The 15181-nt window shown below is 47.8% G+C and overlaps 2 protein-coding genes across 12 annotated transcripts in view; one reads left to right on the top strand and one right to left on the bottom strand.

Moving 5' to 3' along the window:
• Positions 1–214: 214 nt before the first annotated feature.
• On the top strand, positions 215–8483 carry DNASE2 (deoxyribonuclease 2, lysosomal). Its single transcript, XM_082205771.1, has 7 exons — positions 215–375; positions 4690–4807; positions 5091–5268; positions 6128–6242; positions 6481–6642; positions 7364–7561; positions 7681–8483. The coding sequence occupies exons 2-7, from the start codon at positions 4710–4712 to the stop codon at positions 8058–8060; spliced, it is 1131 nt and encodes a 376-aa protein (XP_082061897.1). The 5' UTR covers positions 215–375; positions 4690–4709; the 3' UTR covers positions 8061–8483.
• A 268-nt stretch (positions 8484–8751) lies between these two features.
• SMARCA4 (SWI/SNF related BAF chromatin remodeling complex subunit ATPase 4) overlaps positions 8752–15181 on the bottom strand; it is a 65737-nt gene continuing 59307 nt past the window's right edge. For 6 of the 11 annotated variants that reach the window (XM_082205763.1, XM_082205760.1, XM_082205766.1 and 3 more), the window contains 6 exons: positions 13953–14206; positions 12585–12693; positions 10909–11010; positions 10291–10423; positions 9627–9766; positions 8752–9250 (listed from right to left, as the gene is read on the bottom strand). In XM_082205763.1, the coding sequence (XP_082061889.1) occupies positions 9218–9250; positions 9627–9766; positions 10291–10423; positions 10909–11010; positions 12585–12693; positions 13953–14206 (771 nt within the window). In that variant the 3' untranslated portion in view covers positions 8752–9217. Of the gene's footprint in view, positions 9251–9626; positions 9767–10290; positions 10424–10908; positions 11011–12584; positions 12694–13952; positions 14207–14444; positions 14575–15181 lie in introns of those variants that run through there. The other 5 variants (XM_082205765.1, XM_082205768.1, XM_082205770.1 and 2 more) reach the window with 2 other exon arrangements.

Genomic DNA, 15181 nt, shown 5'->3' with positions numbered 1-15181 from the left:
CTACCAGGCTCCCCCGGTTCCCTGCCTTTCCTCTAGGGGCGCCCGCGAGCGCGCCCGCCTTCCCTCCGCCGTGAATCACTCGGCTGCCGACAAAAGCGCAGATTGCGCGCAAGACGCGAGCGGAGCCGGCGCGCCCCAACCTGCGCCCGCCCCGCCCAGAGAAAGGCGTCGCGGGGGCGCCCAGGGAGGCGGGGTGGGAGGGGCCAAACGCGGGCACGTGACCCATCCCCACCCCACCCCCAGCTTCCCTGGGTCGCCGGCTGTATTTTGGGGAAGCGAGCGAAAGTTGCCGAGTTGTGTGTCAGCGGCGCGTCGGTCTCTTGGGTTCCCGCACTTGGCTGAGGGCGGCGGCGGCGCCTCCGGAGAGAGAGCTGGGTAAGCGGCCCTGTTTGCAGTTTGAGGGACCCCCCACACCCCCCTCTTCCCCGCCGAGCCCCTCTTGGTCCCGCTGCGGGGGGCGGCGAGAGAAGGAAGCGGCGCCGGGAATGACTTCTTTCCCTGTCAGAAAAGCGACTGAAGGGGCCCAGCGTCTCTCTCGGTGGGCAATGTGTGTGGGGAGGCAAGTGAGAGGGGGCAGAGCTCCTTCTGGGGGGGGGGCGCTTGCCCTCCTTTTTCTCCCCCCCCCGCCTATCTGGCGCCGCCCACGAGACCGGCAACAGGTAATCACCGAGAGAGCTCCTGGGCATGTGCAGAGTACGCCGTGGAGTCAGGCAGGGAAAGCATGCCTCCAGTGAGGGAAGATGTTGAGAGCAGTGGCGTTGCGGGGGGGGGGGGCGGCCGCAGCACCTGGGGGTTAGGGTTAGGGGGCGTAAATCCACGGGTTAGGGGGCGCAAATTACTTGCCTTGCCCCAGGTGCTGACAACCCACGCTACGCCACTGGTTGGGAGGGACCCCCAGAGTCATTTAGTCCAACCCTGTCCCTCTTTCGTCTTATTACTGAAGAACACACACACACAAAATTTATTTTCCACTTAATATACAGTGGTACCTCGGGTTACATACGCTTCAGGTTACAGACTCCACTAACCCAGAAATAGTGCTTCAGGTTAAGAACTTTGCTTCAGGATAAGAACAGAAATCGGGCGCGGCAGCAGCAGGAGGCCCAATAAGCTAAAGTGGTGCTTCAGGTTAAGAACGGACCTCCGGAACAAATTAAGTACTTAACCTGAGGTACCACTGTATAGATTCACATCATCATTGTCCACTATACTGCCCTGGTGCTTAGAGCCTATTGACTTCCTTCCCTCCCACCTCATAGCTTTCAAAATTAACCTTTATATCATTGCAATTTATACATTTTCAAATTCTAATTACAATTACAGAGTGACTCTAAATTTAATTTAATATAGAAAGATAGAAAATTTCTCATTACAGGTCTTCAGACAACCCTGGTAGTGATGTTAATTGCTTACAATAATCTCTCAAATATTATATAAATTTATTCCAATCCTTTTGGAATACTTGATTGTGCTGGTTTCGGATTTTTCCTGTCCCCTTTGCCAGTTCTGCAACGTCCACTATCTTCATCTGCCACTCTTCTTTCATTAGTACTTCTTGTTTCCGTTTTTGGGCTAAAAGAATTCTTGCCACAGTCTTTTATCTTCCCTTGGTATCTTTTCACCCACTACACCAGGGGTGTCAAACTCAAATTCATCAGGGGCCGCATTATTTATTTCGGCTTCTCCCAAGAGGGCCACGAAGGATCAGAAAAGCTGAAGAAGAGACCCTTCCTCAGGGGAGGCAGGAGACTACCGGACCCGCCAAGGAGGGGAATCCGACCGCCTTTCCCTCCAGAGGCTCCGCTTCGCCTTTTGCCCCGGCCAAGTCGCGCCGAGGGCGCCTTGAGGGCTCTGCGTGGCTTCAGGTGGAGCCCCAGGAGCAGCTTCCCAACCTGAAGGGCAGGCTGCGCGCGGGACCCCGCCACTCTCGGGGCACGATCCAGACCCGGCTGCCTTCCGCGGCCAGCAGAGGTAGGCCACCGGCTTCTAACCTAGCGGAACTCGGGCGTCCCGGGCACCACGCCGCGCTTCCCACTCCTCCCGCCCCGCCCCGGGCGAGGCTGTCCGGCCAAGCTCCCCGCCCCCTTCTCCCGGGCACCCCCTCCCTCCTTTGTTCCCCGGGGCCCCGCCTCCCCCTCTCCCCCAGCTCGCCTATTGGCTCGCGCAGCCGCCACTCAGGTGGGGTCCCGCTTTGGCCCCGCTCCCCGGCCGCTGAGAGAGAGCGGGAGCGCGCGGGGCTGGGCTGGGCGGCCGGGCATCTCCTTCCCTGCGCTGCTTCGGTCGCGTCTGCAGCCGCCGCAGGACCAGGCGGGAGGCCAGTCCTGCCCAGCCGCTGCCAGCCGCTCGGAAGGAGCCGTCGCTCCGCCGGGCAGCGCCTGCCCGCGCGCCCCTCGCTCCCTGCGCCAAGGATGGCGGGGGCGCCGGGTGCAAGGCGGTGCTGAGGCTGCTGGGCAAGTGCCAGATGCTGGTGCACTTTGGGGAATTCCTGTCACAGGGAGCAAGGTAGGAGCGGAGGGTGATGGGGCACGTTCCCCGGGGGAGCGGGGCCGCGGCTGCCTGGCCAGTTTCGTCCCATGATCCTGGAAAGGCTACACGGGCCACATGACGAGGTCTGGCGGGCCGGATTCGTGACACCCGTGCACTACACCCAGTAAAAAGGCTTCTGGTTTTTTAACAAAAGTATTTTTAAACATTTTCTTTAACTCATTATATTCCATTTCCCAGAAAGCCTTTACCCCTTTAATAAGTCCACCACATGTGGTGGAAGATACCTTCCCTAGCCTTACATTTCCCTAGCACTCATTAGTTCTTGTCTTGTACATTTTAGCCAATTTATGTTAAATACCATCTGTACATAATTTTCATAACATTTTCTTTAAGTGCACTGCATGCAGTAAAGTTAATACAGTACCTTCCTTCCACAACCTTTCCCAAGATTCTAACTGAATATTATATCCAAAATCTTTAGCCAATTGTATCATCCCCCCTTTGACATGAAGAACATATGTTTAAAGAAGATTGGAAAATGTTTATTGAATATATAGGGGGAAATTGTGTACACTTGAAAACGTCGGCAGCATTGAGATAAATTCAACAGTGTAAATAAGTTTTGATGGATGTGATAATGGAATTCTGTATGGTTTACTTTATATAAAATAAGCAGGGATTTATGTTATGCAAAATGAACCATGGAAAGAGAAGAAGGGAAGTCATTGATATATTCATGGTGGTTTAAATAAATACAGTGGACGCTCGAGTTGCGAACATGATCACGTTCACAACCCGCAGTGTCTGCAACCCACAGCGTCGCTTCTGCGCACGTGCGGGTTGTGATTCGTGCTTCTGCGCATGCCCAAAGCACAGTTTAGTGTTTGTGCGCATGCGCGAGCGCTGAAACCCGGAAGTAACCCATTCCGGTACTTCTGGGTTTCGGCGTGTCTGTAACCCGAAAACACACAACCTGAAGCATCTGTAACCCAAGGTATGACTGTATTCTAAATTGTAAACCAGAAAATTATATTTAATATTAATAAAAGAGGTTGCCCGTCCCTGATCTGATAGATCTCCCAACCGCCAGCAGCTCTTTCAATCTCAGGTCTTTCCTTCTCTGAGCTTAAAACCGCTGGATGCTCTGCACATGCCCAGGGGCTCTTTTGTCATGGTCAGTTGGCAGGCTATCTTGACTCTTAGGGAGCATCTCTACCTAGGATTTGTTTGGTTCCCCCACCAAAGAGTAAAGTACGCCTTTGTGTATAGTGGGAGATGCTGAATCCTGAAATCTTCTTGGGTGTAAATGTCAGGAGGCTCATCATGTGTTTCAGATCCATTGTTGCGATTTCTAGCTCCTTGTCTTAAGAGGGGCGTTGCTCTTGTAGCTCTCAGTCCCATATGTAGCTGGTGGCATTCCTCACGTGAGCAAACTCTTCAGGATCTTGCAATATGATGCTGGAACCCCTGTTAGCAGCTACTGACCAACAGCTGGTACTTGAGCTCATTCTTAAAAAAGGTAAAGGTAAAGGACCCCTGACAGTTAAGTCCAGTTGCGGATAACTCTGGGGTTGTGGCGCTCATCTCATTTTACAGGCTGAGGGAGCCAGCGTTTGTCTGCAGACAGTTTTCTGGGTCATGTGGCCAGCATGACTAAGCCACTTCTGGCGAAACCAGAGCAGCGCACGGAAACGGCATTTACCTTCCCGCCAGAGCGGTACCTACTTATCTCCTTGTGCTGGCATGCTTTTTAACTGCTAGGTTGTCAGGAGCTGGGACCAAGCAATGGGAGCTCAGCCCGTCGCGGGGATTCGAACCACCAACCTTCTGATCGGCAAGCCCAAGAGGCTCAGTGGCTTAGACCACAGCGCCAGCCGTGTCCCATTAGCTCATTCTTACCTGCTGTTAATAGGGAGTGCTCATGGAAATAAACAGGAAAGAAAAAGGGCCAAGAGAAGGTCCTATGCAGCTTGGTCAGTAAGGGGCTAACTAAGGAGTCTGTTTTCCTTGTTCTATCCCTTGGAGAGCAATTGGATAAAAACAAATCTGCCTTCATGTCAGTAAAAGCGCTGAAGATGCTTTGTTGCAATGGAAGCTGAAAATTCAGAAACGGGGCTGTAATCACCAAGGATACAAGGTACTGTATCCTTTTCAAGGCTACTTCTTGACCATCACTCATTGCTGTTGCTGTATTCCTTGCAGGGACTTCAGACAAAGGCCTCATGCTGCCCATCCTGCTGCTGTTGTCTGTGCCCGTTCTCCACAATGCCGTCTCGGGGAGCATTTCCTGCTATGACGACTCTGGACAGCCTGTGGATTGGTGTGTGTCCATCGGACCTAATTGCTTTTATTTACTCTTGTTTTATTTTATGAGGTTTACATACTATGCTTCTGCAAAGTTTTCAGGGTGCTGTAACCAATAAAATAAATAAATAAGGATTTTACACTCCTAACAAACGTGGGTGGGATATTTGAAAAGGGGATTGTAAACTAGGAATGTCTAGTTAGGGCACAGGTGGGCAACATGGTTACTAAGTGGAAAGGACAGACTTCTGTCCCCTGTGTGGCAAGGTGTGTGATTTCTAATCGGCTTTGGGTTTCAGGTTTATTGCCTACAAGCTGCCCAAACCCCATCATAGCCCCCCAGCAGAGGGCATGCGGTACATGTATCTAGACGGCCAGACCCAGGGCTGGGTACAAGGCAAAAGCCTGATGAACAGTACCGAAGGAGCCGTGGGACGGACTGTACAGCAGCTGTACAAAGAGGCATCCCGGAGACAGGTGAGTATGAGAAAAGGAGGCGTGAGGCTGCTTTTGCAGTATCCCAAATGAGTAGGAGTGATAGGAAGGGTGACGTTGGTTGCAAAGGCTCAATTCTAGTCCAGAGTAAAAGCCTTCACTCCAGGCAGACTGGTTCACTGTCTGTCCACTGGCAGACTGTCTCAGTTGCCTAGATTAGAGCCCAGGCTTTCAAAATGGCTTAATTAATTTAAAAAGGAAGCCGACTTATACCTAGTGAGGCCGTTAGTCCATCTAGCTCAGTGCTGTCTGCAAAGACTAGCTGTTGGCCTCTGTAGTTTCAGGCAGGAGCCTTTCCTCATACTGCCTGGAATGCCAGAGATTGGAACTGGAATCTTTTGCATGCAAAACAAGATGCTCTGCTACTGAGCGATGTCCCTCCTCAAGCTGAGATTAATTTGCTCCTGCAAGAAGTGCTGCATGATCTCCAAGATCCACCCAAGGATCCTTTACAGCAGGGTGGCCCAAGGGCCACAAGCAGCCCTCAAGGCCTTTTTTTTGGAAGCCCTTGACAACTTTGGAAGCCCCCTTATGCTGTCACATAATGGAGGTGCTGGGCTTTGAGAAGAAGGCATGAGGGCTCAACTCAGGATCCTATATTCCTTCCGCCTCCTTCCCAAAGTCTCATTAGTGCTTTTCCAGCTTTGGGAAAGCTTTTAAACACCCCTTTACATTTGCCAGTAGTGCAACTACCTGGACTCCTTGTGCAGTTCGGTTGGCTCTTGAGTGCCTGGCCCAGAGGAGGGGCTAAAGTATTGGCTGATTCAGTAAACTCCGTGAAGAGGAAAGCTTGGAAAATAGACCAGTTCTCTAACCACCCTACCTTTCATTTCTCACCCAGGAGGAGAAAACAGCCTATGTCCTTTACAACGATGAGCCTCCAAAGGAGTTTGTCTCCAGCCTCAATTATGAGCCTCCAGATGAGCTTTTCTCCAGCCTCAATGGCCATACAAAAGGTAGACCCCCCCCCTTCTCCAAATGCATGCAAAGGAGCACAGCAAATGTGTCTTAAGTTTGAAGAAGGTTGAGAACTTCAGCTACTGGTTCTGCGTTATCGTCAACTTGTGTGGTGGCTGTAGATCATGACTTGGCCAGACCAGCCACCTGGGCACCTGGCACAACACTCTTGGAACTTCCGCACACCTGGGTTAAGTTTCAACCCCCACTTTTTTTTGTTTTTGTTTCCCGCTCTAGGAGTCATCCTGCTGGACAAAACACAGGGATTCTGGCTGCTTCACAGCACTCCTCATTTCCCGCCCAGTACAGATGAGCAGTATGACTGGCCTCACAGTGGCCTATCCTATGGGCAGACCTTCCTGTGCATCACACTTCCCTATGGCCAATTCAAAGAGATTGGTAGGTGTAGGATTTTGATACAGATGGAACATTGATACTGCAAGTCAGAACTCTGGGATTCTTTCCAGGCTCCTGGTAGGGAAGTGTTAGGGCTTCCCTATGGTAGGATTCCCCTACAAATTCTAATTCATTGACATGTGTTTTGTATGAACCAAACCTGTATACAGCACCATAGGGGTACATGGTACTTTACAGAGTAGCTTAAGGCAGAAATTGGCCCCTGTGTACTATTTGAGACTATCCCCAGATTTGGAAAAATATGCCACAGGACAGGGAAAGTTAGGAGAAAAGGATCCAGTTCAGCTCTGGCTACTCTGCACATGCACATAAACACTCCTTCCTTAGGGGTCAGGGACCCTCTTCTGTCATCAATGATCTAGTGGATCCAGAGCAAGGAACAGAATTGCCACAGTTGGGCTTGGAAGGCGATCTGTTCTCAGCTAACTTTGCTGGATAGATACCCAGCTGCATTGGTAGGGAAATGGGTCAAGAAGACAGCGTTTCTCCTGCCCCTGACAAGGCTGTGATGCAAGATGCAAGTGTGGCTGGTCAACGGAGATGCAAGATGCAAGTGTGGCTGGTCAACGGAGCCTGCAGCTGGCATATCTGATGCCACCCATGTAAATCTTGAGTGTCTCTATTAGGAGTGTTTGTCAGCTGGGGGACAGCTCCTTTACAAGCCAGTGGCTCTGATGTGCCAGATGTTGTCTCTCTGCTGCAGGGAATCAGCTGCTCTACACTGAGCCTCTTGTCTATGATCATCACGTGGAAGGAACCTTTGCCCAGGACCTGTCTGCCTTGTTGAATGCTTCAGAGGGGCAACACATTGAGGAGGAGCCTTGGAACTCCACCGTGGCCCTCAGATCGGTGGGGGGCAAGGAATTTATCAGCTTTGCAAAGTTTCGCTCCTTTGATGATGGTAAGTGATGAGATGGAGGTGATGGGAGATGTTGAGCAACACGCTTAAAAGAAGGGGTTGGTAATGTGTCATCACAGTCATGTCAAGGCTCTTCTCATAAGAACTTTTCCTCTACCCAGATCTCTACTCAGGCTGGCTGGCCGAAGCTCTCGCCAGTAACCTCTACGTCCAGTTCTGGCTCAGGTCCAGAGGGATCCTGCCTTCCAATTGTTCCAGGCACTTCCGAGTCTACAATATGGAGGAAATAGCCTTCCAGCATGCAGCCATTTCCTTTGCTTCCATGGTGGACCATTCCAAGTGGTGTGTGAGCACAGAAAGTGATCCTGGCTGGGCCTGTGTTGGGGACATGAACCGCAATCGCGCAGAGGAATACCGTGGGGGTGGCACCATCTGCTGTCGCGATGCAGCCGTGTGGAAGGCCTTCCGCTCTTTGGTACAGAAGTACACCGATTGTGATGGTGCCAGGCACCAGCCAGCTACACGGACTGTGATCACATGAGAAGCCTCAGCCGTACCAGGCGAACATGGCTCACCAAACTGGGTAAGAGTGCCATGGGTGACTCCCAAGGGCTAAGCACCACCACCTCAAATGTCCCCGTAATCCTGTTTGCTCCTCCCAGTTTTGGGTCCTGGTATATTCTGGTGCTGTAAACCATCTTTGCTCCTGTGAAATGGTCTCTGCCACTTTTTGGCTCTCCCCGTTTCCCGCCTTCCACCTGTTTCTGAAAATGACCCCTTGCCAAACTTGGGAACAGGATAGGCTTTGCTTTGGGACTTCCCTCTCCTTCAGTGTCTTCAACATAACAGCACCTGCCACAGTTTTGGGGCTGTATGGAGAAAATAACTGGCCCATAGAAGTTAATTTGCTGCAGCAATGTACTTTTTGTATGTCTGTGCTTTGTATAAATATTTGATTCCAACAGCTGGGTGTTTGTTCAAGGAATATGGATTTTTGGGGGGTAGGAAAAAATGACATAAAACCGGTATCACAAGAGAGGCAAGGAAATGGGTGTGATTTTAAGAAAGGCTTGTAAAGTGAGACAGAATGCTGGTTAATGGTCTCAAGCAGACACCCCTGATGCTGTGAGATCCGTCAAGATAAGGAGCTATTTTTTTAAAAAAAGGCAACAGTTGGAGGAATTTATTTAGCTGACATGGCAAGATGAAAGCATCACACAGACAAAGGGGTGTACTTTTTGCTTAATTTATTACTGTTTTGAAATCCAGTGACACACAGTTGCCACTGCCACCCTCTCCTCACCTGGTGGGCAGCTGGCTGCTCAACCTGTTTTCATAAAATACAGTACTAGGAAGTGGACTGCTACACACATGCACCCACAGGTTAAAACTACAGTGATTCAATACTGCAACTGAAAATAGTACTGCCATAAAAAGAAAAAAAATATATATCAAGTGTTCCCCAATTCATAATTCTTTTTTTAAAACAGTTAATGCTGTTACAAATGCTACTGATGTGAGGACAAGGCAAGACACAAACAAGTCCTACATCTTCACTGCAGTATAAATATGGAAGAGTTTTATACAGTTTGCCCACATCCGACACTACGTTTCTTGCTACCCGTTGCAGCTAAGGGAATACAGCATCTCTGCTTTGGAAAGACGGATGCTTTGAGGTCTGCACCATGGAATGTCTCTTTAATCATCTTCGGTGCCACTTCCTGAGCGATCCTGACGGAGAAAGAAAAATAATATAGGTCACTCTTTTTTAGGCAATTAATTTTTTTATGCAAGGTGCCCTCCCCCTTTATCCTCACAGCAGCCAGAGATAGATTAGACTGATATACTGGCCTAAAGTCATCCAGGAAATTTCATGGATGAGTAGTGGCCCCTGGCTCTAACTCAGCATTGTGTCCACTACTCCATACCCAAGAGGCTGGATCATGAGCAGTAGGACCCACTTCTGTGCTTGCCTAAACTGTAAAAGGACTTGTCTGTCTTCCTTTCTTTGCCCCTTTCCCTTCACTGGAATTGCACAAATCCATCCTTGAAGACTCCTTTGAGAACCACTGGCAACAGTGTGAGGGGAATGACATCCTGCAGTTACCTCTTCTTGCTCTTCCTCGCTATCATCATCACTAACTACAGGTTTGGCCCGTGACCCACGGCTGGTGCGTCTACGTCCTTTCATCCGGTCTTGTGCTTTCTCCTTCCTGCCCAGTTTAATCTTCACTTTGACAGAACGAGCTGAGGGGAAAGAGAAAAAGGTAAGATTGGCAAGGCCACAACAGGATAGAATCCGCCTTCATGCTCTTCTCTCTGTCCCCATCTCTGTGTGCTCTCATCTCTTCATGAACAAAGAACACAGGAATGGAAATGCAATTCCATTCATGACAAGGCTTCATCATTATATAGCCTAATTCCCTTTATGCCACCTGTACTTCATTGTCTTTTTTAATCAAGAAGCAATACTTTCACCGCCACCTGGTTCTGAGCAATGACAGTAAGGCTTTGCATCTGCACACTGAAAACCCATATGGGTTTTTTTTTTCCTCCAGGAAAATCAAGAAGTCTCCAAGTATAGAGAAAACAGTGACAGCACAAGGGTTTCCCCTATATGATGCTCTGAGTGTACATAGAACATGAGACCGTGGCTCAATCCAGTACTAGTTTGCTGACTTTCTGGTTCCTCCTTTCAGGCATTTTCTTTTACTAAACTGCATACACATACTTTTTACAAAAGAAACCTTAGCAAGCAAGCAAGTACGCACATTCAGATTCAGATCCTTCCTCTTCTCCTTCCTCCTCCTCTTCGCTCTCTTCGCCTTCACTGTCTTCCTCTTTTTCAATTTTCTGCCTCACACTGGTGAAGACAGACTGCAACACAATCGAGTCTTCATAAATCTGCAAGGAACATGCAAATCACATTTTAGGGTAAAATCCTAGCTCCACAAAACTAGTTCACATGTTTACTATCATGCTGCACTGTCACAATGCTTTTGCTCAAAGAGAAGTCTTCAGGGCTCATGCTGAAAGTGCTTCTGTGTGTTCAAGGCACTTCATATTATACACACCACTGAAGTCTCAGAAAACCTCATGACTCAGCTAATAACAATTCTATGCAACCTCAGAACTTGCTTCATACACAGCCAACATACCATGGTTCCATAAAAAAATGACAACCCCTGTGATAACTGGGATGACACAACAGCAGCTCCTTATTCTAAGGATAAGCAGCCGGCAATCGGGTTTTGACAATTCCAGTTCCAGAACAAGAGGTCTAGTTCAATGCGCACTTTGAGGGACTCGAGGGAGAGAGATGCAGTGAACCTTTCTTTGCATGGACAGGGACATACATGCCATTCATACGACAGCGGCAACTGCCTTACCAGAGAACCTTCAAGGTTGAAAGTCTGTGCGTTCTGACACAGGAGCATGACATCCTTCTCTAGATCATTGAGGCTGCGGTACTTGTGGTTCCGGATGCGCTCCTGAAAAGGAAAGGGAAGAAAAGGGACAGGTTCCAGGTCATGTCTGCACAGAAGTCATCAGTATTTAAACATAATGGGAGTAAAAGCAACAACTGCCCACTGCATTAAACCATGTAAAACCATCTATATTAGTATGTTGTATTAAGATAAAAAGGGGGTGGCAAAGCAGAAAGAAACTAAACACATCCTACTCAGCCTTGCCCAGGCTAGGGCTCAATTGCTCTTCCTAGGATTCAGCTGCAAGTAAAACGTTTTAAATATGTTGTAAAGTGTAATATACAAATGCGACACTCAATTCAATGTATTTTTTAAAATGTTCTTTTAAAAAAGCATTTTCACAGCGTTTTTTATATTCCACCATAGAAAGAGGCAGTCCTTCAGTGAAGTCTATAAAAGTTACTAGCCTGCTGACCCATATTTTCCCATGCTGGTTATTTGTGGTTATTTGTGGCACAATAACAGCTTAAAAGAAGGGACGCGGGTGGCACTGTGGGTTAAAGTGCCTAGGAGCCGTGGGACGGACTGTACAGCAGCTGTACAGAGCCTAGGACTTGTTGCAGCAAAAGTGTCTTGTAACACATTAAAGACTGACCCAATTTGACAGACACATAACACCACTTGGAGATCAATTTAATAAGCCAGCAGAGCTGGATCACACTTCAGGTAACCGCACATTATTGAGGTTGCTTTCAAGGATATTAAAATGCAATGAAAAACTAATGTGTTAAAATAAGGTCTACAGCATCCAACCTAACAGATGCAACACAAGATGTAGAGCAAAACTGGATCAATGCACTGCTGCTGAAACTGCAAGAGCTGTGTGCACTGTTCTTACAAGCCTATCAAAAAGTGTTCCTACAAATAATGCAGAAAAATACTGGGTCTCCCCACTGTGGATGTTGCTACACATCTGTCACAACTGTGTTGCATTGGCCAATTCCTGTTCATTTGCCTTTGTTGTGGTGAATGGCATTAAGTACAGCACATCAACACTTTGTAAAATGGACTTTCAGAACCAAGAGAGAAAAAGTGAGCTATTCCTGTGATCGATTAGAGATGGCATTGCTTTTCCACAGTTGGCAACTACAGCATGGAAACTCAGCTTCAACAGGCCATGACAAATCCTTAGAATAGCCCTGCAGTGATAGGATCAGGTGCTGTTTGCCATCAACATCATCATCATTTATTTATTTATACCCCACCCATTTGGCTGGGTTTCCCCAGCCACCCTGGGCTGCTCCCAACAGAATATTAAAAACACGATAAAACATCGAACACTCAAAACTTCCCTAAACAGGTGTCTTCAGATGACTTCTACAAGTCAGAGAGTTTATTTCCTTGACATCTGATGGGATGGCGTTCCACAAGGTGGGCTTCTTTCCTGGAGTCCACTATCATCTTGTGTGAACAACACATTCTACTACTGAAATAAAATGATGGATCCCATGCCCTAATCAGGATGGCCAGCAGGAACATTTCTCAACTACTTTACATGGTTGGTAGTATTAGAATTTTGGAAATATGAGAACATAAAGGTGAATGTTGTGCTGCTACAATGAGACAAGAATAATTACCTTTATTTTCTTGAAGTCCACTGGTTTGCGGATCAGTTCATAGTACTCTGGAAGCTCTTTGCGAGAAGGAAGTTGGATGAAGACTTCACTAAGCTGGCGTCCACTGCTGCTACAAGACAAGAAAAAGGAAGACGATTAAAAAGAGGTCTGCTTCCCTCTGAATAGGCCTGCTCACAGTCTCCACGGGTCTTCAATAGCCATGAAGTACCAACAGCAAAATACAAAGATGACTTTTCTTACAAATAGTGAAGTGTTCTGTATAAAGCAAACCATCAGTGGCTTGCACAATATGTCACATCCTCATGTTAATCACTTTGTTGACTTAGGAATGTGAACACCAACAATCACTGGATAAGTACCAACTCTGTTTAGCCTTTTCAAATACGGAAAAATCAGGGCCGGTGGATCAGGCTTGAGGTCCTGAATAAAAGTTGTCAGGATGGATCACAAGAGACCAGAAGGAAATGAGCATCCTGTTGCATGATCAATATGAGCCAAGGTTGGAGGCTTAATATTTCCCTCTTAAGCAAAAATAATCTGATGCAAGGATAGCTCATTGCCTGGCCCCCTGGATCACCAGCAGCCTTCAAATCTCTCAGTAATTGATCTAGCCAGTTCAAGTGTATTTAGACAAGTGGAACATATGACAAAATGTTGCAGTTTCTAATGCTCATGAACATTGTTCCAGCCAATCAGCCAGGCCTTCTTCCAGGACACTCCATTGCACTCCCTGTCCCCAAGCAATCAGCATTCTCTGTCCACTTCAGCACACACAATCATCACTGGTGGGATTTTGTGTTTTTTGTCTGCTTGGCCTTTTTAAACGCCTGAAAGGTTCTCTGTACTTCTGCAGTTCTGAGCATGCTGGTATCTTCCCTTTTTGTTTGTGGATGGTGCCATTTTGGATCCAAAAACAACGGCACTCAACCACAAACATCAGGAATGGAGGGAAATGATGGCAACTGATAAAAGAGGTAATACTGAGATTATTTGTTAGTTCCTGATTTTAATGTTGATGTATATGCACAGCTACAAATTAACCCACATTCGTGTCTTTCAATATTTGAATCAACCCACTGCCATCATCCAGAAGAACAACATGTCTATTCATCAACTGCCGTCTGGATTCTCCATGATGGTGAAAATAAAATGCAAATTATGTAAATGACATGTGCCTAATTCACAGTGTCCTTTTAACTTGTGATATCTTTCCTTTAATTGAAGCCAAATGCAGCAGCAGGAAGTCTATCCAGGAGAGATTTAGGAAAGTGAACTTTTACCCAGAGAGCAGAAATACTGAAGAATGTCCTATGCCTTCTTAGAAACAAACAAACAAACAAACAAACAAACACCCCGCTCTTCTGTTACCTGTCCTTATATTTAATCACAGCGTCAACTATCTTCTTCATTTTCTTGGTGAGGTTGGGTGGATTTGGCGAAAGCTTCTCGGCCGGGGGCCTCCCACGCTTCTTCTGCTTCTTGCTGTCATCGTCTTTATCCCGGCTGCGAGTGCTGGTGGTTGGCGTGGATGAGCTGACGTCCACGTCCCTCTTGCGCTTGCGGGAAGATTTCTTCTGGCGCACCTCCTCTTCTATCTCCTCCAGCGTTCCCTCCTCTATGGCCTGCGGACGGGAGCAGCTCAGTCAGCCAGGTAAAATGAACAGCAAGCATGAAGACGACACACCGTGAAATGATCAAACACAGACATTCACACAAACATCCAAGCAATCTAGCACAGTGAGGAATGGGATGTCTGCATGGGCCGCTTCCCAAAAGACACTTATTTCCCGGGTTAACCAGTAAAGGATAATGGAAGGCTGCAACTCTGTAGCGGTGGGAAAGGAAAGATGGTTCTCTTACCTATGAGCTTTTCTTCTCATGTTAAACAGGGCCGGCAGGCTGGGACTCTGCAGAGGAATCTGTCGTGACAGTGCAGAGGAGGGTGTGGGGATGCCCCTTCCTGCCAGCTCAGTTGCAAATTCTTCCGAAGCTGCAAAGAGACCCGCGGCTACTAACCACCAGTTAACAAGACACATTAATGCTTCAGATTGCACAGGAGAGGAATAGAGGCCAGCAAACTGCAGGCCATGTATAACAGAAGTAGGAAAACTCAGAAGTAAAAATGGCCCATCTTTCCTTTTTCTTTAGTCATACATGGCTAGAGGCTCTCATCCAAAGCAAATTAACCTCAAGGTTGCAATTCAGGCACTATCCAGAACACCTGAAAACTGGTAGAGGACTTTTAAGAGGAGAATGGCCTGCCAACAAGGTTCTAGTTGCCATTTGTTTAAATGGCACTGACACCCTGGCTTCCACCCATTTTGGTTCCAAGCCTCTCCACACACTCAATACCTGCCTTTTCAATTATGGTGAATAGTAAGTTGTGGAATACGTGCTGTAGATGCTATTGTCAGCTGCTGAGGAACTGAGACCTGGAGTCTACATGTGTCATACTGACTCTGGTCAATTTGGTGAACAGAGAGAGAACAAGTGCAATAGAGGCAGGCGGCTCTTGAATGACTGTAAAGAAAAAGACTGGAGCCTAAGAAATTGCCCTGACTCTTCTTCTATAGAAACTGGGCCTTTTGGGGGGGGTA

This window comes from Podarcis vaucheri, assembly GCF_965113315.1.
Source record: "Podarcis vaucheri genome assembly, chromosome: 17".
NCBI classification, from domain to species: Eukaryota; Metazoa; Chordata; class Lepidosauria; order Squamata; family Lacertidae; genus Podarcis; species Podarcis vaucheri.
Note: the sequence above shows the minus strand (reverse complement) of the source record. Positions and strands in the feature narration are given on the sequence as shown.

Excerpts from the sequence above, each read along its gene's own strand:
- DNASE2 (XM_082205771.1), top strand. The coding sequence starts at position 4,710 with ATGCTGCCCATCCTGCTGCTGTTGTCTGTGCCCGTTCTCCACAATGCC. Across the intron at positions 5,269-6,127 it reads AAGAGGCATCCCGGAGACAG|GAGGAGAAAACAGCCTATGT; the intron begins GTGAGTATGAGA and ends TTTCTCACCCAG. Across the intron at positions 6,643-7,363 it reads TGGCCAATTCAAAGAGATTG|GGAATCAGCTGCTCTACACT; the intron begins GTAGGTGTAGGA and ends TCTCTGCTGCAG.